Source organism: Ranitomeya variabilis, chromosome 1, assembly GCF_051348905.1.
Source record: "Ranitomeya variabilis isolate aRanVar5 chromosome 1, aRanVar5.hap1, whole genome shotgun sequence".
In the NCBI taxonomy this organism is placed as follows: Eukaryota; Metazoa; Chordata; class Amphibia; order Anura; family Dendrobatidae; genus Ranitomeya; species Ranitomeya variabilis.
In genome coordinates, this window is record NC_135232.1 from 220,435,720 (window position 1) to 220,463,667 (window position 27,948).

General features: G+C 44.9%; 1 protein-coding gene across 1 annotated transcript; it reads left to right on the forward strand.

The window, feature by feature from the left end:
• Positions 1-27,159, forward strand: ARPC3 (actin related protein 2/3 complex subunit 3). Its single transcript, XM_077292855.1, has 7 exons — positions 1-288; positions 2,872-2,971; positions 10,249-10,325; positions 10,417-10,485; positions 15,223-15,349; positions 25,678-25,772; positions 26,937-27,159. The coding sequence occupies exons 1-7, from the start codon at positions 283-285 to the stop codon at positions 26,997-26,999; spliced, it is 537 nt and encodes a 178-aa protein (XP_077148970.1). The 5' UTR covers positions 1-282; the 3' UTR covers positions 27,000-27,159.
• The last annotated feature ends 789 nt before the right edge of the window (positions 27,160-27,948 follow it).

The window sequence follows — 27,948 nt, forward strand, 5'->3', positions numbered from 1 at the left end:
GGGCCAGCACATCATGGCGGCATTTACCACATACTCTGGTAACGTCTGCCAGTATGTGCTCTGTTCATTCCCTGTGCGGTCAGGGTGAACTCAGGCCGCCTAGTGGCCACAAGCTGAATTACTCAGTCCCTTCTGTCACACTTTATAATTTTGCTGCCTCTAGCGGTCGCAAACGAAATCGCAACCGTTTCACTTCCTGCTTCTGGCTCGTTGGGTGGGACAGCGGAAGTGTGAAGCAGCATCGCCGGTGTAGAGATCGTCTCCTGCCACGGGACCGTAATCATGCCGGTAAGTGGGCGACTGGGATCAGTAATGTGGCACCATCGCCTGGTGATCGGGGTACAAGCAGGGCAGGATGGGGGGCTTATCAGGAAGTGATGGGTGAGGCCCGAAGGAAACGATACGTGCAGCAGGCGGTGGCATCACCCAGAACACGGGGCATTGTGCCCTCATTCCTGTGTAATTCCCGGTGACACCCACTGTGGCTTCTTGTCACTCCCTCAGGTGAGTGTAAGGTACAAGATGGCCCCGATTCATCAGCTGCTGATGGTTTATGTGTGAAAAATGTGTCAAATTGGCGCATGGGGTTCATGAATTTTGCGTCAAATTAATTTTAAAAAATGGCCCTATCCAGTTTTTCATTTGTGTCTGTTCTTGGTTTATTTTTAATTTGCACTTTTTAAAAAAAATTTTTATTTCATTTTCATTTTCCACTGTGAGTGAGATGTGGGATTTTCAGATGTCGCTATCGTTCCCCAGTCGCCGTCCCTGGAGTGATTTTATCTACGGCAGAAGTTTTGCAGCATTTAGTAAAACGTGCAATTTTTTTGCCTGAAAAAGTCACAAAACGGGTCAGAGACAGAATAAAGGGTATTTTTGGTTTTGCTCCTGACTAATGAACCCGGTGCGCCATTGTGAAGAATTTGGCTAAATAAACCCTGTAGCGAACACCACAAGACAATAAATGGTCTTACAAAAAAATCACCCAACTGTATCCATAACCGCTGCAGCCAATCCCTGGCCTTGGTGGTGATGCCTGTATGTTTGGGCCGTGACTGGCCGCAGTGATCATGTGGATGCAGGTGAGGTGGTCGCTGCAGTACTAGTAAGCAAAGAGCGGCGGACATTCGCCGTGTGAGGACTGCTTATATTTCTGCTTTTGGGATAGTTACTCCGAGCCCGGACGTCCCTTTAATGCTTCTGATCTTGGACAGGGAGCTTGAGGTGTGATGACGCTTAGCACTGAAGGGGTGTGCACTGACTACTCTGTTCTTCTAGTAGTTGTCAGAGCTGTTATGACTCTGCTCCTGTTGTCAGACCACCAGGGGGCGCACAGAGTCTGCAGCTTTTTTATATTTCTGACCACACTGAGAAATGTAGAACTCCAGTCACAGCGTTCCTGCACCGACTACACTGAGGACTTCCGGGAAGCTATCACCGCTCGCAGGGGGCTTATTCCGTCTGTGTCCTCCCTCTCATAGCTCTTCCTGTCTGTCACACGGAGAACATTTCCCTCATTGCCGTCCTCAGCAGTGTAGGAAACCCCTTTATCCAGTTATAAGTGCATTTACTTATCAAGTGCCCATTCACGGTCCTAAAAAGGCCATATGCGGTGTGTAATTCTGCCTGCCCGGGGGGCTCGCCCAGTCCTGGCTGTGGGTAAACCAAACCTCCAACTCCTCAATTTCCATGACACCGACTCTGACTCCACGACTCCGACTCCACATCCCTGATACTATCCCAATGTACAAGAAAAGTTATCGCACTCTGCTGCCCAAATCATGAGCTCCTAGTACAGGGTCACACGTGGTAAGGCTTGATGAGGTTTCAAAAGTTTGTCACCAATTGATAGAATGATTCCTGGGACCCCATTGATTCAGAATGGGGGTCCCGAGCCTCCTGGTCTGGCTGTTTTGTAGACAGCAACACATAGGTCCCATTTCATCATTTGTGAGTGTTTTATTTTCAGGTGACTTTTATTTATTTATTTTATTTTAATTTATTGCCTTTTTTGGGACCAAATCTTTAAAAACTGCGCAGATGGGTTTTGCCCAAAAGCACAGCTGCTCCTATTTTCTTGCCTTTTAGCTTCTTGTTCGTGCTTTTTTGTTTTAGAGCGAAAAGTTACTTGACCCTGTACAACTGCACAATAATTCCAGACCCAACTCTTCCCCCTCCCCCCTCCCAAATATAAGAAGGTGAAACTAATCAGTTAATGTAAAAAAAGGTGCAAAATAAATAATGAATTGGGCGCAAACCTAAATGTCAGTATTCCTCCAGAAATAATGACACAAAAACATTTGAGTCAGGGGCCAAAGTCGGTATCTACCATTATGACAGTGTGCAAATTAGCATAATGTGCAAATCCAATTTCTGTGCCAAGTGAAGGTGCTAATCTGACCTCCAGATTTTCATCTCTAAGGTCCCTTTTGGGCCATGGCCGGTTGTCCCCTGGCAGGCGGCTTCCGCAGTTTAGGTGCCGGACACTTGTCATGACCCGACCAGTGTGAGGAGCGAGTGGTATTTCTGTGTGTGTGTTGGATCTTGACAACCACTCTTCTGAACTTACTCAATATCAATAATTTTAGCATCAATAGTAGGAAAATGCAGCTTTATATCAATGATATGGGGGCCGTTCTCCATTGTGGACTTTTGCTGCGTATCTACGTGGGTTGTCTCTAGCCCACCAGGAGACGTTCACTGCTGGGATTCTGTTTAATTTGCCGTTCACTTGATTTTTATTTTTTATAAGATGATTTCCTAGCAATGGGACAGTCCATATAACATTACCAAATGTTAGAATGTATACTTCTAGTTAATGAAGCCCTACATGGATTTCCATTTAATATGTTGTTTCTGTATTTATTCCAGGCCTACCACTCTACATTGATGGAATCGGACACCAAACTAATTGGAAACATGGCATTGCTGCCGATTAGAAGCCAGTTCAAAGGACCTGCCCCCAGAGAAAGTGAGTGTGAGCTGACATTCCTGCCGCTGGACGGGCACAAGTCTCAGCGTGCCGCATGTGCAGCGACATGGGAAACGTTAGCTTCTATGTTCCCTCCGCAGGGTGGAGGCGTAGATGGGACATATAAGGGGTTAACATGAGGTTTTGTGGATTTATGCAAAAACGTAAAATAATTTCATAATGAATAATGTACATTAAGTGCCTGTCTATTATAGTCTGACATTTCTTTAGATTCTGTTTCTTTCCAAGCACTGATGATAATCTGTAATAGAACCTGGCAGAAACTGTAACCCGCCCCTAAATCAAAATATAATAAGACTGTGAAATGCCAAAATAAATGGGAAGCCAAACTGCCCGTATAAGAGTGAAGTAATAAACTTTATTAGAATAAAAAGTAAATAAGATAGGTTAAAAGAGAATGAAACCAGGTATCCCTTTGCTCCAGAGCCATGATGTATGGACAGAAATGTGGTAACCAGGACATTCATGAAAATAATGACAAACAAGATAGCTGATGGGCTCAGTAAGCCCAAATGTAAAAATATTCAGATGGATTAGGGGTAAAACAAAATTCCATGGTGGCGAAGACAGTAAGAATGGAGAAAAAGTGCAAGTGCGTATGTATGCGACACACCCAGGAAGAAGCTAACGCGAAACGTCCGTTGGGGTTTCGGTCCCATACTCTTCAGTTGTATTCCATCTTCCACTTTACTGATATTATTTGAGTCCACTTGGACGGACTTGTACCAATATTTGCATTGTCTCTTCTCGGTGCTCTCAATATCCTATTGTTGATGACTTCTAGGACCGGTATTCGTACGCACTTGCACTTTTTCTCCATTCTTACGGACTTTGCCACCATGGAATATTTAGGGGGAAGGGGAAGTTTGTGGAAACCACAAAAAAAATGCGACATTACGATCTGAGATGTATACAACACAATATCTTTATTAGAACATGTTCTAATAAAGATATTGTGTTGTATACATCTCAGATCGTAAGGTCGCATTTTTTTTGTGGTTTCCACAAACTTCCCCTTCCCCCTATGTATTGGTAGCGATTGATCTGCAATAAGTCCACACCTTACAGCTTATATTGTATTACATTGGATGACACTTATTATTATTATTATTAGCATAGTGATGCTGTTGCATACCATTTTCTCCCTCCTTTCACCATGGAATATTGGTTTAGCTCTAATCCATCTGAATATTTTTCCTTAGGCTGGTTTCACATTTGCGTTTTTTGCCGCAGCGTTTTTCCGCAAAAAAACACATGCGTTTTTTTTCCTATGTTTAACATTAAAAACGCATGCGGTTTTTTTGCATGCGTTTTGCCGCGTTTGACAACGCATGCATTTTTTCCATGCTTGCGTTTGGTTGCAGAAATGCAACGTAGTAATTTCTAGAGGCGTTTTTTTGCCGCAAAAAAACGTATTGCTGTCTATGTAAACGCATGCGTTTTTAAGCACATGCGTTTGTTTGCGTTAAAAACGCATGCGTTTTTATAGAAAAAAACAAGAATACACACTTATAAGCCACCCCCCACCATCAAGGTGATAAAGGGATCCAAACCCTAACCCTACCCCTAACCTAGGTATCCTAACTCTACCCCTAACCCTACCCCTAGGGATCCAAACCCTAACCCTACCCCTAACCTAGGTATCCTAACTCTACCCCTAACCCTAGGGATCCTAACCCTAGCTATTTCTATTTATAGTGGGTTTTCTTGTTGATTTTGATGATTGGCAGCTGTCACACACTTCTCAGCATTCGTTTCAAAAATGCAAATGCAGGAAAAAACGCATGTAAACGCGACAAAACGCCGCGGTTTTTTTCTGCATGCAAAAACGCATGCGTCTAAAAAACGCAGCGTTTGCATGCGTTTACATGCGTTTTTTCACCACATGCGTTTGCGTTAAAAACGCTGCGTTTTTAAACGCAAATGTGAAACTAGCCTTAGCTGTGCATGTGCCCTGACACTACTCAAAGTAGGGCCGGACTATTAATTTAATCAATTCACTACATGCCTGCTACACAATTCGGATGTTAATCCCATAACACCTGGAGAGGAGTTACCCTTTTCTGATTTAAACGCAGGGAGAGAAGCTAATTTGTAATATCTGCATATCCCATAACTTCTGTGAGCTCAGAGTGACAGGAGATAAAATATGTATTCTCCATCCATGATGGCTTGTGTGCTTCCCTTCTGCAAAAAATCGAGATTAACGTAAAAAACCTTGTAATTTATTTATTTTTTAAATGAAGATTTTATTTTTGGGACAGAATCAGCCAAGCCCAGTTCACCGTCTATCATGTTGAAGATAGCGGAGCAATGCGCTTGGATATCTATGCCAGTGCAATAGAATTGAATGAGAGGCAGAACAGATCATCCCGACAATTATTCTGGCGGTGACACAAGATTGAACACTGATCAACTTTTCAGAGGGGTACCAAGAGGGACCTTTATTACATCTATATGTCTTAGTAGAGTTGTGTAGGACAAACAACTCCTTTATTGGTGGCGACAGTATTGGCTAAAATGTTGCCATTTAATCTTCCACTTTAGCAGTTTCTAGATTTGTGGTGCCAGTGAAATTGTATGAGACTGATGATGCAGAAGATTATTGAACATTGTGTAATGCAAGTCATTATATATCAGCCACAATTGGAATTTTTATTTGTTTATAATTTAACTTAATGTCAGCACATTTGATCGGAAGGTGGCACCATTGTTGTCAATCATTCATTGGCTATGGGACTGCTGGAAATTGCTCTCTACTGGGCAGTCCCATAGTCAGTGAATGATGCCAAGGCTGAGCATGTTCTCCTCCGCTCCATTCAGGACTGGGATGCAGAACACCATTCAGGATGGCAAATCTCAGAATCGCTGGGGGTCTCATCCCCAAAAATCAGCAAGTTATCAAGTTCTCTGTCCTTTGGATAGGGGATATTTTTTGGAGGGGAATAACCTTCTATATTGCCCTTTTATAATGTACTAGCTGAAGAGCCCGGCGTTGCCTGGGCATAGTAAATATCTGTGTTTAGTTATAGCACCTCACTTCTCTTATTTTCCCATCATGCCTCTCATTTTCCCCTCACATCTTTCATTTTCCCCTCACATCTCTCATTTTCTCCCTCACACCTCTCATTTTCCCCTTTACTCCTTATTTCCCCCCTCACTCCTCTCATTCCCCACTAACACTTGTCATTTCGACCTCACATCTGTCATTTTCCAATCACTCCACTATTTTCCCTCACTCCTCTCATTTTGCACTCATACCTTTCCATTTTCACCTCACACCTCTTTTTCACCTCACACCGCTCATTTCCCCCTCAGTATATACATGTTTGTCATCTCCCTTATATATAGTATACACCTGTATGTCATCTCCTGTATATAGTATATACCTGCATGTCATCTCCCCTGTAAATAGTATATACCTTCTGTATGTCATCTCCTCCTATATATAGTATATACCTGTATGTCATCTCCCCTGTAAATAGTATATACCTTCTGTATGTCATCTCCTGTATATAGTATATACCTGTATGTCATCTCCTCCTATATATAGTAATACCTGTATGTCATCTCCTGTATATAGTATATACTTGCTGTATGTCATCTCCTCTTCTATATACCTGAGTCATCTCCTCTTTTATATAGTATATACCTGATGTATGTCATCTCCTCCTGTATATAGTATATACCTGTATGTAATCTCCTCCTGCATATAGTATATACCTGTATGTCATCTCCTATATATAGTATATACCTGTATGTCATCTCCTGTATATAGTATATACCTGTATGTCATCTCCTGTATATAGTATATACCTGTATGTCATCTCCTGTATATAGTATATACCTGTATGTCATCTCCTGTATATAGTATATACCTGTATGTCATCTCCTGTATATAGTATATACCTGTGAGTCATCTGCTCCTGTATATAGTATATACCTGTGTCATCTCCCCTGTATATAGTATATACCTGTATGTCATCTCCTGTATATAGTATATATCTGTGTCTCATCTGCTCCTGTATATAGTATATATGTGTGTGTCATCTCCCCTGTATATAGTATATACCTGTGTGTCATCTCCTCCTGTATATAGTATATATCTGTGTCATCTCCTCCTGTATTAGACCTCGTTCACACGTTATTTGGTCAGTATTTTTACCTCAGTATTTGTAAGCTAAATTGGCAGCCTGATAAATCCCCAGCCAACAGGAAGCCCTCCCCCCTGGCAGTATATATTAGCTCACACATACACATAATAGACAGGTCATGTGACTGACAGCTGCCGTATTTCCTATATGGTACATTTGTTGCTCTTGTAGTTTGTCTGCTTATTAATCAGATTTTTATTTTTGAAGGATAATACCAGACTTGTGTGTGTTTTAGGGCGAGTTTCATGTGTCACGTTGTGTGTGTTGAGTTGCGTGTGGCGACATGCATGTAGCGACTTTTGTGAGATGAGTTTTGTGTGGCGACATGCGTGTAGCAACTTTTTGTGTGTCGAGTTGCATGTGACAGGTTAGTGTAGCAAGTTGTGTGCAGCAAGTTTTGCGCGTGGCGAGTTTTATGTGTGGTGCCTTTTGAGTATGTGCAAGTTTTGTGTGAAGCAACTTTTGCATGTGTTGCAACTTTTGTGCATGTGGCAATTTTTCCGTTTGTGCAAGTTTTGCGTGTGGCGAGTTTTCCATGAGGTGAGTTTTGCACGTCAAATTTTTATTTTATTAAACATTGTATAACAAAACAGGGTCGTACAAGTATTTAGTTTCTGTATAGTGTGCATGAATAATAAACGATATAAACGATGTAAGGCTATAAATGACCTTAATTTTACAAAGACGTAAATGACAAAGACAAGACAGTAAGGGGTAGAAGGAGGGGGGAAAAAAAAAAAAAGGGAAAAACCTCAGTTAAATCGACTAATCAAATCCGAACTCAGCCGCACTACAGGTCGGATCCCGCTGCATAATAATCCCACGGGGACCATATTGCCTGGAAGCGCACCACCGAGTCATTTAGTAAGGCTGTAAGGTGTTCCATCCTTCTGACATCCATGATCCGTCTAGATGTGGCGAGTTTTGCATGTGGCGAATTTTGCGTGTGGCGAGTTTTGAGTGGTGACTTTTGTGTCTTGACTTCTATGTGGCGAGGTTGGTGTATGTGTGGTGAAATGTGTGCTGAGGGTGGTATATGTGTTCAAGCACGTGGTAGTGTGTGGTGCATTTTGTGTGTGTGTTCATATCCCGGTGTGTGGTGATTATCCCATGTCGGGGCCCCACCTTAGCAACTGTACAGTATATACAGGTCCTTCTCAAAAAATTAGCATATAGTGTTAAATTTCATTATTTACCATAATGTAATGATTACAATTAAACTTTCATATATTATAGATTCATTATCCACCAACTGAAATTTGTCAGGTCTTTTATTGTTTTAATACTGATGATTTTGGCATACAACTCCTGATAACCCAAAAAACCTGTCTCAATAAATTAGCATATTTTACCCGTCCAATCAAATAAAAGTGTTTTTTAATACCAAACAAAAAAACCATCAAATAATAATGTTCAGTTGTGCACTCAATACTTGGTCGGGAATCCTTTGGCAGAAATGACTGCTTCAATGCGGCGTGGCATGGAGGCAATCAGCCTGTGACACTGCTGAGATGTTATGGAGGCCCAGGATGCTTCAATAGCGGCCTTAAGCTCATCCAGAGTGTTGGGTCTTGCGTCTCTCAACTTTCTCTTCACAATATCCCACAGATTCTCTATGGGGTTCAGGTCAGGAGAGATGGCAGGCCAATTGAGCACAGTAATACCATGGTCAGTAAACCATTTACCAGTGGTTTTGGCACTGTGAGCAGGTGCCAGGTCGTGCTGAAAAATGAAATCTTCATCTCCATAAAGCATTTCAGCCGATGGAAGCATGAAGTGCTCCAAAATCTCCTGATAGCTAGCTGCATTGACCCTGCCCTTGATGAAACACAGTGGACCAACACCAGCAGCTGACATGGCACCCCACACCATCACTGACTGTGGGTACTTGACACTGGACTTCAGGCATTTTGGCATTTCCTTCTCCCCAGTCTTCCTCCAGACTCTGGCACCTTGATTTCCGAATGACATGCAAAATTTGCTTTCATCAGAAAAAAGTACTTGGGACCACTTAGCAACAGTCCAGTGCTGCTTCTCTGTAGCCCAGGTCAGGCGCTTCTGCCGCTGTTTATGGTTCAAAAGTGGCTTTACCTGGGGAATGCGGCACCTGTAGCCCATTTCCTGCACACGCCTGTGCACGGTGGCTCTGGATGTTTCCACACCAGACTCAGTCCACTGCTTCCTCAGGTTCCCCAAGGTCTGGAATCGGTCCTTCTCCACAATCTTCCTCAGGGTCCGGTCACCTCTTCTCGTTGTACAGCGTTTTCTGCCACATTGTTTCCTTCCAACAGACTTACCATTGAGGTGCCTTGATACAGCACTCTGGGAACAGCCTATTTGTTGAGAAATTTCTTTCTGGGTCTTACCCTCTTGCTTGAGGGTGTCAATGATGGCCTTCTTGACATCTGTCAGGTCGCTAGTCTTACCCATGATGGGGGTTTTGAGTAATGAACCAGGCAGGGAGTTTTTGAAAGCCTCAGGTATCTTTTGCATGTGTTTAGAGTTAATTAGTTGATTCAGAAGATTAGGGTAATAGGTCATTTAGAGAACCTTTTCTTGATATGCTAATTTATTGAGACAGGTTTTTTGGGTTATCAGGAGTTGTATGCCAAAATCATCAGTATTAAAACAATAAAAGACCTGACAAATTTCAGTTGGTGGATAATGAATCTATAATATATGAAAGTTTAATTGTAATCATTACATTATGGTAAATAATGAAATTTAACACTATATGCTAATTTTTTGAGAAGGACCTGTACTCTTTGGCGCCATCGCTCTCATTCTTTAAGTCCCCCTTGTTCACATCTGGCAGCTGTCAATTTGCCTCCAACACTTTTCCTTTCTCTTTTTCCCCATTATGTAGATAGGGGCAAAATTGTTTGAATTGGAAAGCGCGGGGTTAAAATTTTGTCTCACGACATAGCCTATGACGCTCTCAGGGTCACACACACACACACACACACACACACACACACACACACACACACACACACACACACACACACACACACACACACACACACACACACACACTCAGCTTTATATATTAGATTATTACAAGTGACTATTATGGCTTCTGTCTTTTTTTTTTTTTCTTAGCCAAGGACACAGATATTGTGGATGAAGCCATTTATTATTTCAAGGCCAATGTGTTCTTCAAGAACTATGAAATTAAGGCAAGTGATTTGTTATAATATGTAGTTGTGCCCTGTGTTAATGCAGATTATTCAGGTGCCCTGTTTTTATGCCTTTTTTTTTTTGTTTTAGAATGAAGCTGACCGGACCTTGATTTATATCACCCTTTATATTTCCGAGTGTTTGAAAAAGCTGCAAAAGGTGAGACTTTGTACAAATCACCACAAATACTTTATACTTTTCAGTCTTCTGATTTACAAAGTTAGCCAAAGAAAATATTGGATTACAAGAGAAAAAATGTGTAATCGGTGCCAAGAAATGGTAAAAATGGTCTTAAAACATAAGATATGTTAAAAGGGTGATCCAATATCTAAAATGCTTTCTATAAATGTGTTTGAATCTTATCTTTTGTATTTTTTTTTCTTATTTGAAAGTAGTTTACTGTTCTCCTACAACTGATCCCTGCCTTTTTTTTTTTTTTTTTTTGTAATAACTTACTTTACTTACTGTGATGTTCTGTTTGAGTCCCACCATTCATTAGGGATTCTCATCCAGGACGTCATCTAGAGCATGGCCCTGTATTATTTCTTTGCAGCTTTCTTTCAAACCCTGCCCCCTCCAGAAACGGAGCGTCGTCAGGGGGTGGCGCTTCATTCACTGACCACAGTCTCTTTCACCACCGACCCCTTGATGATGTCTCAAATCAATCACAGCACCACCCCACGTTTTTTGTCACCACCGTGGAACAGAATATCTTTGGGGTGAAACGGTGGTGCTGCGGTCACTCCCCTCCTGCTTCTGTCACTTCCATGAAACGGATCGTCATCAGGACACTGCGCTGCGGTCACTCCCCCCCCCCCCCGCCTCTGTCACTTTGCTGAAACAGATCATCATCGGGACGCTGCGGGTCAGTCGCCCCCCTTCCTTCTTCTTTCACTTCTCTGAAACGGATCGTGATCAGGACAGTGTGGTGCGGTCACTCCCCTCCTGCTTCTGTCACTTCCCTGAAACAGATCATCAGGACACTGCGCTGCGGTCACTCCCCTCCTGCTACTGTCACTTCTCTGAAACGGATCGTCATCAGGACACTGCGCTGCGGTCACTCCCCTCCTGCTTCTGTCACTCCCCTGAAACAGATCATCAGGACACTGCGCTGCGGTCACTCCCCTCCTGCTACTGTCACTTCCCTGAAACGGATCGTCATCAGGACACTGCGCTGCGGTCACTCCCCTCCTGCTACTGTCACTTCCCTGAAACGGATAGTCATCAGGACACTGCGCTGCGGTCACCCCCCTCCTGCTTCTGTCACTCCCCTGAAACAGATCATCAGGACACTGCGCTGCGGTCACTCCCCTCCTGCTACTGTCACTTCCCTGAAACGGATCGTCATCAGGACACTGCGCTGCGGTCACTCCCCTCCTGCTTCTGTCTCTTCCCTGAAACAGATCATCAGGACACTGCGCTGCGGTCGCGCCTGTTACTTCTATAATAACTACTCCCTGATGAGGATCCCTTTCAGGGTGGTGACAGAATCAGTGGGATGGCGCTGCTGTCACTTCTCCCAGCCCCTTCACTGAGATCGATAACCTTCTGAATAGGTGGCAGTGATGAACAGAGCTGTTGTAAGTGAACGCAGTGCCACCCGCTGATGATGTCCTGCTTCAGGGGGGTGATCGAAACTGCGGGGAAGTGACAGCCTCCTTGGACGTCTTTTGAGAATCAATAGTGAATGTAGGAACTTGTAGAAAACCTGAATAAGGATCTGCTGTGTCCAATTCCAGACTGCTGATCCTTTTTCTTCTCGCTGCCACCATAGGAGTCTGATAGCGGCTCACTGTGAGAGAACACAGGAACCAAGTGCTCCTTTCTATGGAGGAGTCGGGACAGATTGTCCATTCACTATCAGCTGATTAAGATCAAAATTTGTTGGGATACTATGGATTTTGTAAGAGACCACAGCAGTCATTGTGCCGGTGTGACTTGTAGACTAGGAGGCAGGTCGGCGATGGATCAGACTAGGAGGCAGGTCGGTGATGGATCAGACACCTGTCATTGCAACAGGAGGATGGATAAAGGACCAGAGCACCACGATAAGACCCTGCCCACAGGCCCACCCAGATACACAAAGATTACACCAAAACCACAAAATGGATTTGTGTGTTCTTTACTTAGCAAAATTCTGCTGACATGGTCTATCAGTTTCCAGTGACAATCCATTTATTAAACACAACTGTCAATGCTAAAAAAGCAACAGAAGCGGTAATATTGCTGGTTGCTTATGTGGTGAAGATTAGGTTAATTTCAGTTACCGTATATACTCGAGTATAAGCCGACCCGAGTATAAGCCGACCCCCCCTAATTTTGCCACAAAAAACTGGGAAAACTTATTGACTCGAGTATAAGCCTAGGGGGGAAAATGCAGCAGCTACCGGTAAATATCAAAAGTAATAATAGATACCAATAAAAGTAAAATTAATTGAGACATCAGTAGGTTAAGTGTCTTTGAATATCCATATTGAATCAGGAGCCCCATATAATGCTCCATACTGTTCATTATGGCCCCATAAGATGTTCCATATTAAAATATGCCCCATATAATCCTGCATAAAGGTTAATAAAGGCCCCATAAGATGCTCCATAGACACATTTGCCCAATATAATGCTGCACAAATGCTGATTATGGCCCCACAAGATGCTCTATAAAGATATTTGCCCCTTATAGTGCTGCACAAACGTTATGGCCCTATAAGATGCTCCATACAGGCACTTGCCCCATATGCCGTAGTGCCCTACAAACGTTAATTATGGCCCCATACAGACACTTGCCCCATATAGTGCTGCACAAACATTATGCCCCTATATAGTGCTGCAGAAACGTTAAGGCCCCATATAGTGCTGCAGGAATGTTATGGCCCCATATAGTGCTGCAGGAATGTTATGGCCCCATATAGTGCTGCAGGAACGTTATGGCCCCATATAGTGCTGCAGGAATGTTATGGCCCCATATAGTGCTGCAGGAACGTTATGGCCCCATATAGTGCTGCAGGAACGTTATGGCCCCATATAGTGCTGCAGGAACGTTATGGCCCCATATAGTGCTGCACAAACGTTATGGCCCCATATAGTGCTGCACAAACGTTATGGCCCCATATAGTGCTGCAGGAATGTTATGGCCCCATATAGTGCTGCAGGAATGTTATGGCCCCATATAGTGCTGCAGAAACGTTATGGCCCCATATAGTGCTGCACAAACGTTATGGCCCCATATAGTGCTGCAGGAATGTTATGGCCCCATATAGTGCTGCAGGAACGTTATGGCCCCATATAGTGCTGCAGGAACGTTATGGCCCCATATAGTGCTGCAGGAATGTTATGGCCCCATATAGTGCTGCAGGAATGTTATGGCCCCATATAGTGCTGCAGGAATGTTATGGCCCCATATAGTGCTGCAGGAATGTTATGGCCCCATATAGTGCTGCAGGAATGTTATGGCCCCATATAGTGCTGCAGGAATGTTATGGCCCCATATAGTGCTGCAGGAATGTTATGGCCCCATATAGTGCTGCAGGAATGTTATGGCCCCATATAGTGCTGCAGGAATGTTATGGCCCCATATAGTGCTGCAGGAATGTTATGGCCCCATATAGTGCTGCAGGAATGTTATGGCCCCATATAGTGCTGCAGGAATGTTATGGCCCCATATAGTGCTGCAGGAATGTTATGGCCCCATATAGTGCTGCAGGAATGTTATGGCCCCATATAGTGCTGCAGGAATGTTATGGCCCCATATAGTGCTGCAGGAATGTTATGGCCCCATATAGTGCTGCAGGAATGTTATGGCCCCATATAGTGCTGCAGGAATGTTATGGCCCCATATAGTGCTGCAGGAATGTTATGGCCCCATATAGTGCTGCAGGAACGTTATGGCCCCATATAGTGCTGCAGGAACGTTATGGCCCCATATAGTGCTGCAGGAACGTTATGGCCCCATATAGTGCTGCAGGAACGTTATGGCCCCATATAGTGCTGCAGGAACGTTATGGCCCCATAGATGCTCCATACAGACACTTGCCCCATTTGCTGCGATAAAAAAAATAAATCACATACTCACCTCTCCGTCGCTCAGGCCCCCGGCACTTTCAATAGTCACCTGCTCCTCGTTCCGGCGCCGATCTGTCTCCAGCACTGACGTTCAGCAGAGGGCGCGCACTGACCACGTCACCGCGCCCTCTGACCTCAGCGTCACTGCTGGAGACAGATCGGCGCCTGGAACGAGGAGCAGGTGACTATCGCGCAGTGCTGCGCTCCCCTCCCAGTATACTCACCTGGTCCTGCCGCTGTGTAGATCCTGCTTCCCCCGACGCCGCAGCGCTTCATCCTGTACTCAGCGGTCACATGGTACCGCTGATTACAGTAATGAATAGGCGGCTCCACCCCTATGGGAGGTGGAGCCGAATATTCATTTACTGTAATGAGCGGGACCATGTGACCGCTGAGTACAGGAAGAAGCTGCTGCTGCCGGCGCCGGGGAAGCAGGGACCGCGCCTGGACTAGGTGAGTATTTTTAGACAGCCCCCGCTCCCCCTCCCCTGCCGACCCCCGGTATGACTCGAGTATAAGCCGAGAGGGGCAATTTCAGCCCAAAAAAGTGGGCTGAAAATCTCGGCTTATACTCGAGTATATACGGTAATTGGATGAATTTCTACCATAAAATCCTGAGTGACAGATGTCATCTCATTGCTTGGCATTTATAATGCAGTCACACGTTCTTCTCGTCGCACCGCTCTCAGTGCCCACCTTTTTATGACTATCAATGTTATATGCAATGGGTGTACATAATTTCTGTCCTGTTCTGTGCTCCTGGAGGCTGATGGAATACAACATGTGGTCATAGATTCTTTTACATGGGTAATGTTTTTTTTCTTTTCTTTGAACTAGTGTAATTCCAGAGGACAAGGTGAAAAAGAAATGTACACTTTAGGAATTACAAACTTCCCCATTCCTGGGGAGCCAGGGTTCCCTCTCAATGCCATGTATGTGAAACCCTCCAGCAAGCAGGAAGATGGTGAGACTCTGTTCTTGTTACTTCCATGTATTTCCAGGATATATGACGAATGGGACAGATGTGTTGTGATCCTTTATGATGCGACGAGTAATCCAGTGGGGAGAAGTATATCAATAAAAAAGTAAGCTTTTATTTAGTCCATATCTTAAAAAATGTCATTCATGGTGTACCACCTATTGTTAAAACATCAACATATAACAGCGTATTGCACAAATATGGCATGAGCCTACGCGTTTCGACTAAGTCTTATTCATGGCTCATGAATGCCATTTTGTAAGATATGGACCAAATAAAGCACACTTTTTTATTGATATACTTCTCCCCGCTGGATTACTCTTCGTCTCATGAATTGAACCAGCTGCTCGGCTTTTTTCCGTGCTGGGATTCTAGGTGTGGAGCAGCCCGGAATCAGGTGAGCTTGACTACCTTTCATACTTTGATTCCTCTTTCCCCACCCCACAATATCAACTATTAATTGTATTGCCATCTAATGTAAGAGTGAACAGAACTTTTTAAAGGGAATGGAAATCAGAAAAAGACATATTAAAAGGGAACATCTCACTACATTATTACATATGGAAATAGTGGTACAACTGTATAGATGCTTGTCCCTTAATAGAAATGATACCTTTTTGACATGGAGGGGAGGGGAGGGGAGGGGAGGGGAGGGGGGGGAGTAGTAGAAGTCATATACAGTTTGGGACAGAAGTGCACTAGGGGCGTGTCAATTCACTTGAAGCAGTCTAAATGCCCTGACACACCCCTTCTGCACATCCATCCTGATTTGCATAAAGCCTCTAAGCTAGATTTCTCTAGACTAGCACATTGAATCTCCAGAAAAGGTACCATTTGTACTAGGGAACAAGTACCTACACAGCCATTACTTTCAAATGTAGACAAGTTCCTTTGAAGGAGGATCTGTCCCAGGTCAAAAGTGGCCAGTTCTTGCTCTTAGGCTACTTTCACACTAGCGTTAACTGCATTCCGTCACAATGCGTTTTGTTTTGCCGAAAAAACGCATCCTGCAAAAGTGTTTGCAGGATGCGTTTTTTCCCCATAGACTAACATTAGACGACGCATTGTGACGGATTGCCACACGTCGCACCCGTTGTGCGACGGATGCGTCGTGCAGTGGCGGACCGTCAGGAGCAAAAAAACTTGCTTGCAACGTTTTTTGCTCCGTCGTAAGCGTCTTTTCCGACCGCGCATGCGCGGCCGGAACTCCGCCCCCACCTCCCCGCACCTCACAATGGGGCAGCGGATGCGCTGGAAAAATGCATCCGCTGCCCCCGTTGTGCGGCGGAGACAACGCTAGCGTCGGGAACGTCGGCCCGACGCACAGCGACGGGCCGAGCCCGACGCTAGTGTGAAAGTAGCTTTATTCTGCTGCTCCCCCAAATATTTTTTTTTAAAATATTTATTTTTAAATGCAGTTTCAGGGTATGTTCACACGTTCCTGATTTCCCTCTTTTTTTTTTTCAGGACTAAAAACCGCAGCTCTTGGCAGAAAACGCAGGTGCGGTTTTTGGTGCTTTTTGGTGCGGTTTTTGGTGCGTTTTTTGATGCGGTTTTTAGTGCGTTTTTTTATGCAGTTTTCTCTGCAGATTGTCTGTGTTTGACACAAATTAAGCTTTAACTGCAGTGGGGGGGGAAAAAAAAAAAAGAAATGATGTCATTTCCTTGTCCAACCCTTTTCTTCTTCCATCCTCCATTTTGGGACTAAACACCAAAATGAGTGGACGTGTTTTGAATGACAGCGCTCCGCAGAGTGCTGAGCGTAGGCCAGATCACAGCCCGCGGATCCAGCTCTATCCAGCTATTTAAGTCTACGTTCACATTTGCGGTCTGCGCCGCAGTGTTGGGTGCCGCAGCGTCGCCGCATGCGTCATGCGCCCCTATATTTAACATGGGGGCGCATGGACATGCGTCGCACTTGCGTTTTGCGCCGCATGCGTCACTGCAGCGCACGCATCCGGGCGCAGAGGACGCAGCAAGTTGCATTTTTGCTGCGTCCAAAATCAATCAAAAAAAGGACGCATGCGGCGCAAAACGCAGCGTTGTGCATGCGTTTTGCTGCGTTTTTGTTTGCGTTGTGTGTTAAGGCGCCGACGCTGCGGCGCACAACGCAAATGTGAACATAGCCTAAGTGCCACGTATTTCAGTGCCACGTATTTCAGTGCCACGTATTTCAGTGCCACGTATTTCAGTGCCACGTATTTCAGTGCCACGTATTTCAGTGCCACGTATTTCAGTGCCACGTATTTCAGTGCCACGTATTTCAGTGCCACGTATTTCAGTGCCACGTATTTCAGTGCCACGTATTTCAGTGCCACGTCTTACGTATTTAATTGCCACGTATTTCAGTGTCACGTATTTCAGTGTCACGTATTTCAGTGCCACGTTTTACGTATTTCAGTGCCACGTATTTCAGTGCCACGTATTTCAGTGCCACGTATTTCAGTGCCACGTATTTCAGTGCCACGTATTTCAGTGCCACGTATTTCAGTGCCACGTATTTCAGTGCCACGTATTTCAGTGCCACGTATTTCAGTGCCACGTATTTCAGTGCCACGTATTTCAGTGCCACGTATTTCAGTGCCACGTATTTCAGTGCCACGTATTTCAGTGCCACATATTTCAGTGCCACGTATCACGTATTTAATTGCCACGTATTTAATTGCCACGTATTTCAGTGCCACGTATTTCAGTGCCACGTATCACGTATTTAATTGCCACGTATTTAATTGCCACGTATTTCAGTGCCACGTATCACGTATTTCAGTGCCACGTATCACGTATTTCAGTGCCACGTATTTCAGTGCCACGTATCACGCATTTCAGTGCCACGTATTTAATTGCCACGTATTTCAGTGCCACGTATCACGTATTTCAGTGCCACGTATCACGTATTTCAGTGCCACGTATCACGTATTTCAGTGCCACGTATCACGTATTTCAGTGCCACGTATCACGTATTTCAGTGCCACGTATCACGTATTTCAGTGCCACATATTTAAGTGCCACGTATCACGTATTTTTGCTATTGTAAGGTGGCATTAATCCCGGTCAATAATGGAGAGGCGTCAATAAGACGCCTATCCATTATTAATCCTATTAACCCCTTCCCGACCTGTGACACAGCGTATGCGTCATGAAAGTCGGTGCCAATCCGACCTGTGACGCATATGCTGTGTCACAGAATGATCGCGTCCCTGCAGATCGGGTGAAGGGGTTAACTCCCATTTTACCCGATCTGCAGGGACAGGGGGAGTGGTACTTCATCACCCCCCCCCCCGTGGCTACGATCGCTCTGATTGGCTGTTGAAAGTGAAACTGCCAATCAGAGCGATTTGTAATATTTCACCTATGAAAATGGTGAAATATTACAATCCAGCCATGGCCGATGCTGCAATAGCATCTGCCATGGCTGGAGACCCCGATCTGCCCCCACCCCACCCCACCGATCACCTCCCCAGTCGTCCTTTTTGCCCCGATCTCTGTTCCGCTCCCCTCCTCCCTCCTGTCGGCTCCCCTGGTCCTCCTGTCCGCTCCCCAGGTCCTCCGATCCCCCCCCCCCCCGTGTTCCAATCCCACCCCCCCATACTTGCCTAGCTCCGATGTCCCTCCCGGTGTCCGGCCGTCTTCTTCATGGGCGCCGCCATCTTGGAAAATGGCGGGCGCATGCGCAGTGCGCCCGCCGAATCTGCCAGCCGGCAGATTCGTTCCTGCACATTTTGGTCGCTGTGATAAGTTCTATCACAGCGATCAAAATAAAAAAAATAGTAAATAAATCCCCCCCCCTTTATCACCCCCATAATAAAATATAGAAAATATAATTATTTTTATTGTTTTTCCATTAGTTAGGGGTAGGGTTAGGGGTAGGATTAGGGGTAGGGTTGCACTTAGGGTAGGGCTAGGGTTGCACTTAGGGTTGCACTTAGGGTTGCACTTAGGGTTGCACTTAGGGCTAGGGTTGCACTTAGGGTTGCACTTAGGGTTGCACTTAGGGCTAGGGTTGCACTTAGGGTTGCACTTAGGGCTAGGGATGCACTTAGGGCTAGGGATGCACTTAGGGCTAGGGATGCACTTAGGGCTAGGGATGCACTTAGGGCTAGGGTTGCACTTAGGGCTAGGGTTGCACTTAGGGCTAGGGTTAGAATTAGGGTTAGAATTAGGGTTAGGGTTGGAATTAGGGTTAGAATTAGGCTATGTGCACACGGTGCGGATTTGGCTGCGGATCCGCAGCGGATTGGTCGCTGCGGATTCGTATCAGTTTTCCATCACGTTTACAGTACCACGTAAACCTATGGAAAACCAAATCTGCTGTGCCCATGGTGCGGAAAATACAGCGCGGAAACGCTGCGTTGTATTTTCCGCAGCATGTCAATTCTTTGTGCAATTCCTCAGCGTTTTACACCTGCTCCATAATAGGAATCCACAGGTGAAATCCACACAAAAAACACTGGAAATCCGCGGCAAATCAGCAGGTAAAGCGCAGTGCGTTTTACCTGCAGATTTTTCAAAAACTGCGGAAAAATCCACACAAATCCGCAACGTGAGCACATAGCCTTAGGGTTAGGGTTGGAATTAGGGGTAAGACTAGGGTTAGGGGTGTGTTGGGGTTGTGGTTAGGGTTGGGATTAGAGTTAGGGGTGTGTTGGGGTTAGTGTTGGAGTTAGAATTGAGGGGTTTCCACTTTTTAGGCACATCAGGGGGTCTCCAAACGCGACACGGCGCCACCATTGATTCCAGCCAATCTTGCTTTGAAAAAGTAAAATGGTGCTCTCTCCCTTCCGAGCCCCGACGTGTGCCCAAACAGTGGTTTACCCCCACATATGGGGTACCAGCGTACTCAGGAGAAACTGATCAACAACTTTTGGGGTCCAATTTCTCCTGTAACCCTTGGGAAAATAAAAAATTGCGGGCTAAAAAATTATTTTTGAGGAAAGAAAAATGATTTTTTATTTTCACGGCTCTGCGTTATAAACTTCTGTGAAGCACTTGGGGGTTCAAAGTGCTCACCACACATCTAGATAAGTTCCCTTGGGGGTTTAGTTTCCAAAATGGGGTCACTTGTGGGGGGTTTCTACTGTTTAGGCACATCAGGGGCTCTGCAAACGCAACGTGACGCCCGCAGAGCATTCCATCAAAGTCTGCATTTCAAAACATCACTACTTCATTTCCGAACCCCGACGTGTGCCCAAACAGTGGTTTACCCCCACATATGGGGTATCAGCGTACTCAGGAGAAACTGGACAACAACTCTTGGGGTCAAATTTCTCCTGTTACCCTTGGGAAAATAAAAAAATCAGGACTAAAACAATTTTTTTTGAGGAAAGAAAACGTATTTATTATTTTCACGGCTCTGCGTTATAAACTTCTGTGAAGCACTTGGGGGTTCAAAGTGCTCACCACACATCTAGATTAGTTCCTTGGGAGGTCTAGTTTCCAAAATGGGGGCACTTATGGGGAAGCTCCAATGTTTAGGCACACAGGGGCTCTCCAAACGCGACATGGTGTCCGCTAATGATTGGAGCTAATTTTCCATTCAAAAAGCCAAATGGCGTGCCTTCCCTTCCAAGCCCTGCCGTGCACCCAAACAGTGGTTTACCCCCACATATGGGGTATCATCGTACTCAGGACAAACTGGACAACAACATTTGGGGTCCAATTTCTCCTGTTACCCTTGGGAAAATAAAAAATTCTGGGCTAAAAATCATTTTTGAGGAAAGAAAAATTATTTTTTATTTTCACGGCTCTGCGTTATAAACTTCTGTGAAGCACTTGTTGGTTTAAAGTGCTCACTATGCATCTAGATAAGTTCCTTGGGGGGTCTAGTTTCCAAAATGGGGTCACTTGTGGGGGAGCTCCAATGTTTAGGCACACAGGGGCTCTCCAAACGCGACATGGTGTCCGCTAACGATTGGAGCTAATTTTCCATTCAAAAAGTCAAATGGCGCGCCTTCCCTTCCGAGCCTTGCCATGCGCCCAAACAGTAGTTTACCCCCACATATGAGGTATCGGCGTACTCAGGAGAAATTGCCCAACAAATTGTAGGATCCATTTTATCCTGTCGCCCATGTGAAAATTAAAAAATTGAGGCTAAAAGAATTTTTTTGTGAAAAAAAAGTACTTTTTCATTTTTACGGATCAATTTGTGAAGCACCTGAGGGTTCAAAGTGCTCACTATGCATCTAGATAAGTTCCTTGGGGCGTCTAGTTTCCAAAATGGGGTCACTTGTGGGGGAGCTCCAATGTTTAGGCACACGGGGGCTCTCCAAACGCGACATGGTGTCCGCTAAAGATTGGAGCCAATTTTTCATTCAAAAAGTCAAATGGCGCTCCTTCCCTTCCGAGTTCTGCCGTGCGCCCAAACAGTGGTTTACCCCCACATATGAGGTATCAGCGTACTCAGAACAAATTGGACAACAACTTTCGTGGTCCAGTTTCTCCGTTTACTCTTGGGAAAATAAAAAAATTGTTGCTAAAAGATCATTTTTGTGACTAAAAAGTTAAATGTTCATTTTTTCCTTCCATGTTGCTTCTGCTGCTGTGAAACACCTGAAGGGTTAATAAACTTCTTGAATGTGGTTTTGAGCACCTTGAGGGGTGCAGTTTTTAGAATGGTGTCACTTTGGGGTATTTTCAGCCATATAGAACCCTCAAATTGACTTCAAATGTGAGGTGGTCCCTAAAAAAATGGTTTTGTAAATTTTGTTGTAAAAATGAGAAATCACTGGTCAAATTTTAACCCTTATAACTTCCTAGCAAAAAAAAATGTTGTTTCCAAAATTGTGCTGATGTAAAGTAGACATGTGGGAAATGTTATTTATTAACTATTTTGTGTCACATAACTCTCTGGTTTAACAGAATAAAAATTCAAAATGTGAAAATTGCAAAATTTTCGCCAAATTTCCATTTTTTTCACAAATAAACGCAGAAATTATCGACCTAAATTTACCACTAACATGAAGCCCAATATGTCACGAAAAAACAATCTCAGAATCGCTAGGATCCGTTGAAGCGTTCCCGAGTTATTACATCATAAAGGGACACTGGTCAGAATTGCAAAAAACGGCAAGGTCATTAAGGCCAAAATAGGCTGGGTCATGAAGGGGTTAAACGGTTACTATAATATATGTGGACCCCCTAAAAAAAAATACATAGGGTCCCCCTATATTTTTAGGCCAGAAAAGCTAGGCAGACAGCCGTGGGCCAATATTTGAGGCCCGGGAAGGGGTTAAAATACCCATGGCTGTTCCCAGGCTCTGAATATTAACCCACAGCTGTCTGCGCAGCCTTTCTGGCACTAAAATATAGGGGGCCCAGAAAAAAAAAGTGTTGGGGTCCCCCTATATTTTTAGGCCAGAAAGGCTAGGCAGACAGCCGTGGGCTTATATTCATAGCCTAGGAAAGGGGCCATGGATATTTGCCCCCCCGGCTACAAATATAAGCCCGCAGCCGCCCCGGAAAAGGCGCATCAAAAAGATGCGCCAATTCCGGCACTTAGCCCCTCTCTTCCCACTCCCGTGTAGCGGTGGGATATGGGGTAATGAGGGGTTAATGCCACCTTGCTATTGTAAGGTGGCATTAAGCCCGGTTAATAATGGAGAGGCGTCAATAAGACGCCTATCCATTATTAAGCCAATGAAAGGGTTAAAAAAAACCCACAAAGACTAGAAAAAAATATTTTAATGAAATAAAGACACCCACTTTTTGACCAAATTTTATTAAACGCTCAATCCGTCCAGAAGACCCTCGACCTGAAAAAGAGGCAAAATAAAAAAACAAATTCATACTCCCTGGCCCTGTCCGCAGAAATCCATCGAGGGTCCCACGAAGATCTTCCATGGAGAACAGACACATCCAGAGATATGTCTGCTCTCCACGGCTGCAGCAACACACTGACAGGAGCCATAGTTCCTGTCGGTGTGTCACTGCGCATGCGCGAGCGAGTTTACCGGCGGTCATTGACCCCGGCACTCTAGCTTAACGGCAGTGCTGCGTGGGAAAGTTCAACGCAGCTGTACTGCCGTTAACTGAGACGCCGGAGCCATTGAACTCCGGGACAGTACGCGATACACTGCTAGGAGCTTCGCTCCTGGCAGTGTATCGCCGGAGAGCAGGGGATCGGCGTGGGACACTCGTTTTATGGATTCTGCGGACAGGGAGTATGAATTTGATTTTTTATTTTGGGATTTTTCCCTGGAGGATCGAGGGCTTCGCCTACAAGTGTGCTGTTGGTGAGTATATACTCTATGTTATGTGTTGTATGTACTGTACTGTGTGTCATGTATGTGTATTGTGTGTAGGTGTTTTGTGTAACTTTACAATTGTGCTAAGTCGCCGGACACAGGGACAACTCTCCCATCCTATACCGGATGGGAGTAGTAGTCCCATACGGCGACTTAGCACAATGGAGACACTATCGTCGCATGGGGACACACATGCATACACACACATGCATACACACACATGCATACACACACACGCATACACACACACGCATACACACACACGCATACACACACACGCATACACACACACGCATACACACACACGCATACACACACACGCATACACACACACGCATACACACACACGCATACACACACGCATACACACACACGCATACACACACACGCATACACACACACGCATACACACACACGCATACACACACACACGCATACACACACACGCATACACACACGCATACACACACACGCATACACACACACGCATACACACACACGCGCACACACACACACACACCAAATCAATCAGACGCCCGACATCGATCCCCATGCGACGGTATGCCTCCATGACAGTCTCTTCGGGAACGACACTCCGCCCACGCACTTCCTCCCGCTTCCCCGCACTTCCTGCTGCAGCGGTTCTGCACCACAAACCGCAATAAAACCCGCAGATATATTTTTGATCTGCGGGTTTTACTGCGGGTTTGACCTCACAATGGAGGTCTATGGGTGCAGAACCGCTGCTGTTTCGGATAAAGAAGTGACATTCTCCTTCTTTTTTCCCGCAGCTATTCAGCGCGGCTTTTTTTTTGAAATTCAGGATCATGTACACAGCGGTTCCTGTTTTCCATAGGGTACATTGTACTGTACCCTGCATGGAAAAAAGCTGCGGAACCGCAGCGGTTCCGCAGTAAAAAACGCACTGTGTGAACATGGCCTCAGACTGAGCCCACAATAATGCCTTTACATTTTTGCTCTTTCCGCATGAGACTGAATGCTGAGCTAGGGACAGAGCGGAGCGATTGTGCGGAGCTGTCAGGCGGTCATTCAGTAGGTGGAGTTGGTAGAAAGCAGCCAACCAGGCTTATGTCAGCATTCTGTGTGAGCTATAATGGAGGGACCCAGGTGATAGAGAAGTATATGGAAACGCATTGCTGCTCCCAGTGTGTGGTACTAGGGGTACTTCTGGGGAAGTCTCCAGTCATGTGACTTAATAGACTCACTATGTTGTCGATGGGCTGCAGCCTCAGGTTCTAGGTGTGGAGTTAAATCTGCTCTCTGGCCAACAGGCAGGACCAGACTGTCGGAGCGGACAGATTCCTGGTAGGCCGCTGCAGTGTGTGGGCTGCCCACTGTGGGAGACATTGTTGGCATAACAGGGACCTGTTGTCCTATGTGTACAGGAGGCAGGAGCCAGGGTGGGACCAGGAGAAATAGCCGAAGACAGGCTAACTAAAAAAAGCCTGCATCTTTGGAACCATAATAAGAAAAAAATTGTATAGTTGGGAGAGGAGCGGAAATGAAATAAGAGCAAAATCCGACACCTGCTGACAAGTCCTCCTCCAATCAGGTTTTTACAATAATTTGTAATTAAACAAACTTGCTTGAAATTCTCCGATTTTCACATTTGCCACTAGCTTCCACCCTGTAAGCTGATATTCCATGTTTGCCGTTGGCACGTGGTTTGGAGGGAGCGGATTACATATTGGCCATTTCCTGTGCCGGGCAGCAATACGAAGCCCAGGTAGAGGTCTCGCTGCACCTCCCGTTATTTTCTGGGGTAGTTGGCTGTACTTCATCATTTATCACAGTGGCTAATGCTGTGTAATAATAAAAAGATAAAAAAAGTCTGTCTCTTCAATCCTGACAGATTGGCGCCTGCGACTATATGTACTTGTTACTTTACTAGACCAGATGGGAAGCAGACGCCCCAAATTTCACAGTGATGCTGTGCGATCATTTTTTTTTTTTAAGTTTTTTTTCCTGACAGATTGGCGCCTGCGACTATATGTACTTGTTAGTTAGCCAGTTCTGCACAATGTGTTTAATTTGGCTTTACCCTTCTCTCAGAGGTGATGAGAGCCTACTTGCAGCAACTGAGGCAGGAGACTGGTCTAAGGCTATGCGAAAAGGTGTTTGATCCTCAGACAGACAAGCCCAGCAAGGTAAAATACCATTTCTTACCCATGATTGAGTGTATGTATATTGGGCACAAAAACGTTATGTCACGTGAACCACTAGATGGCGTACAGCGCCCTAGCACCTGGCAATGACTGAACTGAATTGCCAGTTGTATAGGTGACACATCCTATTTCTTATTCTGTTTGACTCAGATCCATTAGTTGCTGATACTGCTGGAGCGCAGACCCTCCTGCCGCCCCCTCCCTCTTGCTGGTGATACTGCCATAGTATTATATCCTCAGTCGGTCCATTTTATACTGACTGCAACTCTCTGACTGCACCAAAATGAACACCGACTCCACAGCCCTGGCTTCACTGATGTAAATGTAATTTTCTAATGCATAAAGAAAGATTCACCAAAATTGGTATATTTAAAAAAAGCGCTGCCATTATCTTTTTTTAACCCTAAACCTGTGTAAATGTCAATGTAGGCTCAATGTATTAATATACCCAGTGATCCGATCAGTCTCCTCCGGCATCCAGCGCCGTTCTGCTCCTCTCTGGGTCACACTGCGCTCTGTGACCTGGAAGCGGCTTTTACAATATAAGTCTAAGATGCGTCAGAACGAGGCCCCATAGACTTATATTGTAAAGGACACATGGAGTGCAGTGTGATCGGAGAGTCTGAATCGTTGTCACGTGACTCAGAAGAGGAGCAGACCGGCGCTGGATATCAGAGGAGACGGTAATCGCTGAGTACGGTATAGTAACACAGGGACACCACACTACACTAACATCTACATAGGTTTAGTAGGGAAAAAGTTAATGGCAGGGCGACTTTAAAAGTAATTTCCCATCATTGCCCCAGCACCACGGCTAATGAACCGGTGAATATTGTTTAGGCTTTATGTTCACACGGCTTTCTCTGTGCGTAAATCCGTCTGTCCTGCAGTGCCCCATAGGCCATATTCGCACATTTGTGTGTCACTGTCCGATTGCAAGCCTCTCAACCTAAACTCAACAGCCTCGTAGGCAAATCTGAGGCTCTCTTCATCAGGTCAGTAACTCCTGGTCAGTCCGAGTACCGCGGTCCATATACGTACCACGACACATGGATGTGCGGATTCTTCTTCAGGCAGAACTATAATATGTTTTATTTCCACAATCATTTCTTTTTTGTTTTTAATGTGCTCCTTTTCTCTCTCCAGTGGTGGATGTGCTTTGTAAAGAGACAGTTCATGAATAAATCTCTGTCTGGTCCTGGGCAATAAAGAAAGAAGCTGAAAATCATTGATTTTGTTTTGATGTTGAGCAAAAGTTTTATACTGTATTGTAATATGAAAAGTCGCAGCCAAACAAAGCAAGTAATATTTGGGCAAATATTCAGTGTTAAGCTGGTGCTTAATAAAATCGGGAAATTTTGTTTCTTGATTACTGCTTGGTAGTTTTTGTGCTTTTGCTGTGTCTCCACTGGATGGAACAGTGATTTGTTACCACGCACATCCTCTCCTGTATACCAATAAATAGTCTATATTTACCCTGACATTGGCTTGTTCTGGTTCACCCCTGTCCGACCATGTGACACAGATGTCGCTGCCATATATCTACAGTCTTCCTTTTCCCGATTATTGCAGTCTCTGTTGCTTAGACAGTCCGGATCTGACTGTAACGAACAGCTTGTGGTCCCAGTTCTGACATTGACCAAATTATTATAGGTTCCAGTTATGGCATCCAGACTAGAGACGCAGAGATGCTTTCACCTAGAATCATGCTGCAGAAACCACAATGGCCATGTTTTAAAACAGCATCAGTATGTGCAGGTCTGATAACATTTTCACGCCTAAATCCATATATCTGAGAGCAGCATAATGTAGGGACAAAGAGCCTTATTTCAGCAATATATCAATTACTGGGCTACTTGGTATAGTTTTGTTTTGTGTTTTATAATCCTTGTTTTTTTTGTTGTAGATGTAGCAGTGCTCAAATGCTGATCTGTGAGTAACCTCACCCACACCCCTGATGGTCAGCCTCATGTGAGCAGGCAGCTAATCAGTGGTGGGGGTGGGATCAACTGGTTGACTAGTGAGCATGAGATGCCTTGTCCTGTAGTGATAATTGTCTGCTGATAAAACACTGATTGTAATAAAAGAATAGCACATAGCCTAGTATGTGGAACATCCCTATAATCAGGTTCTTGTGCCCTATATTATGCTGCTCTTA

Coding starts and splice junctions, on each gene's coding strand:
- ARPC3 (XM_077292855.1), top strand. Junction 2,972..10,248: donor AGGACCTGCCCCCAGAGAAA/GTGAGTGTGAGC, acceptor TTTTTTTCTTAG/CCAAGGACACAGATATTGTG. Junction 15,350..25,677: donor CTCCAGCAAGCAGGAAGATG/GTGAGACTCTGT, acceptor CCCTTCTCTCAG/AGGTGATGAGAGCCTACTTG.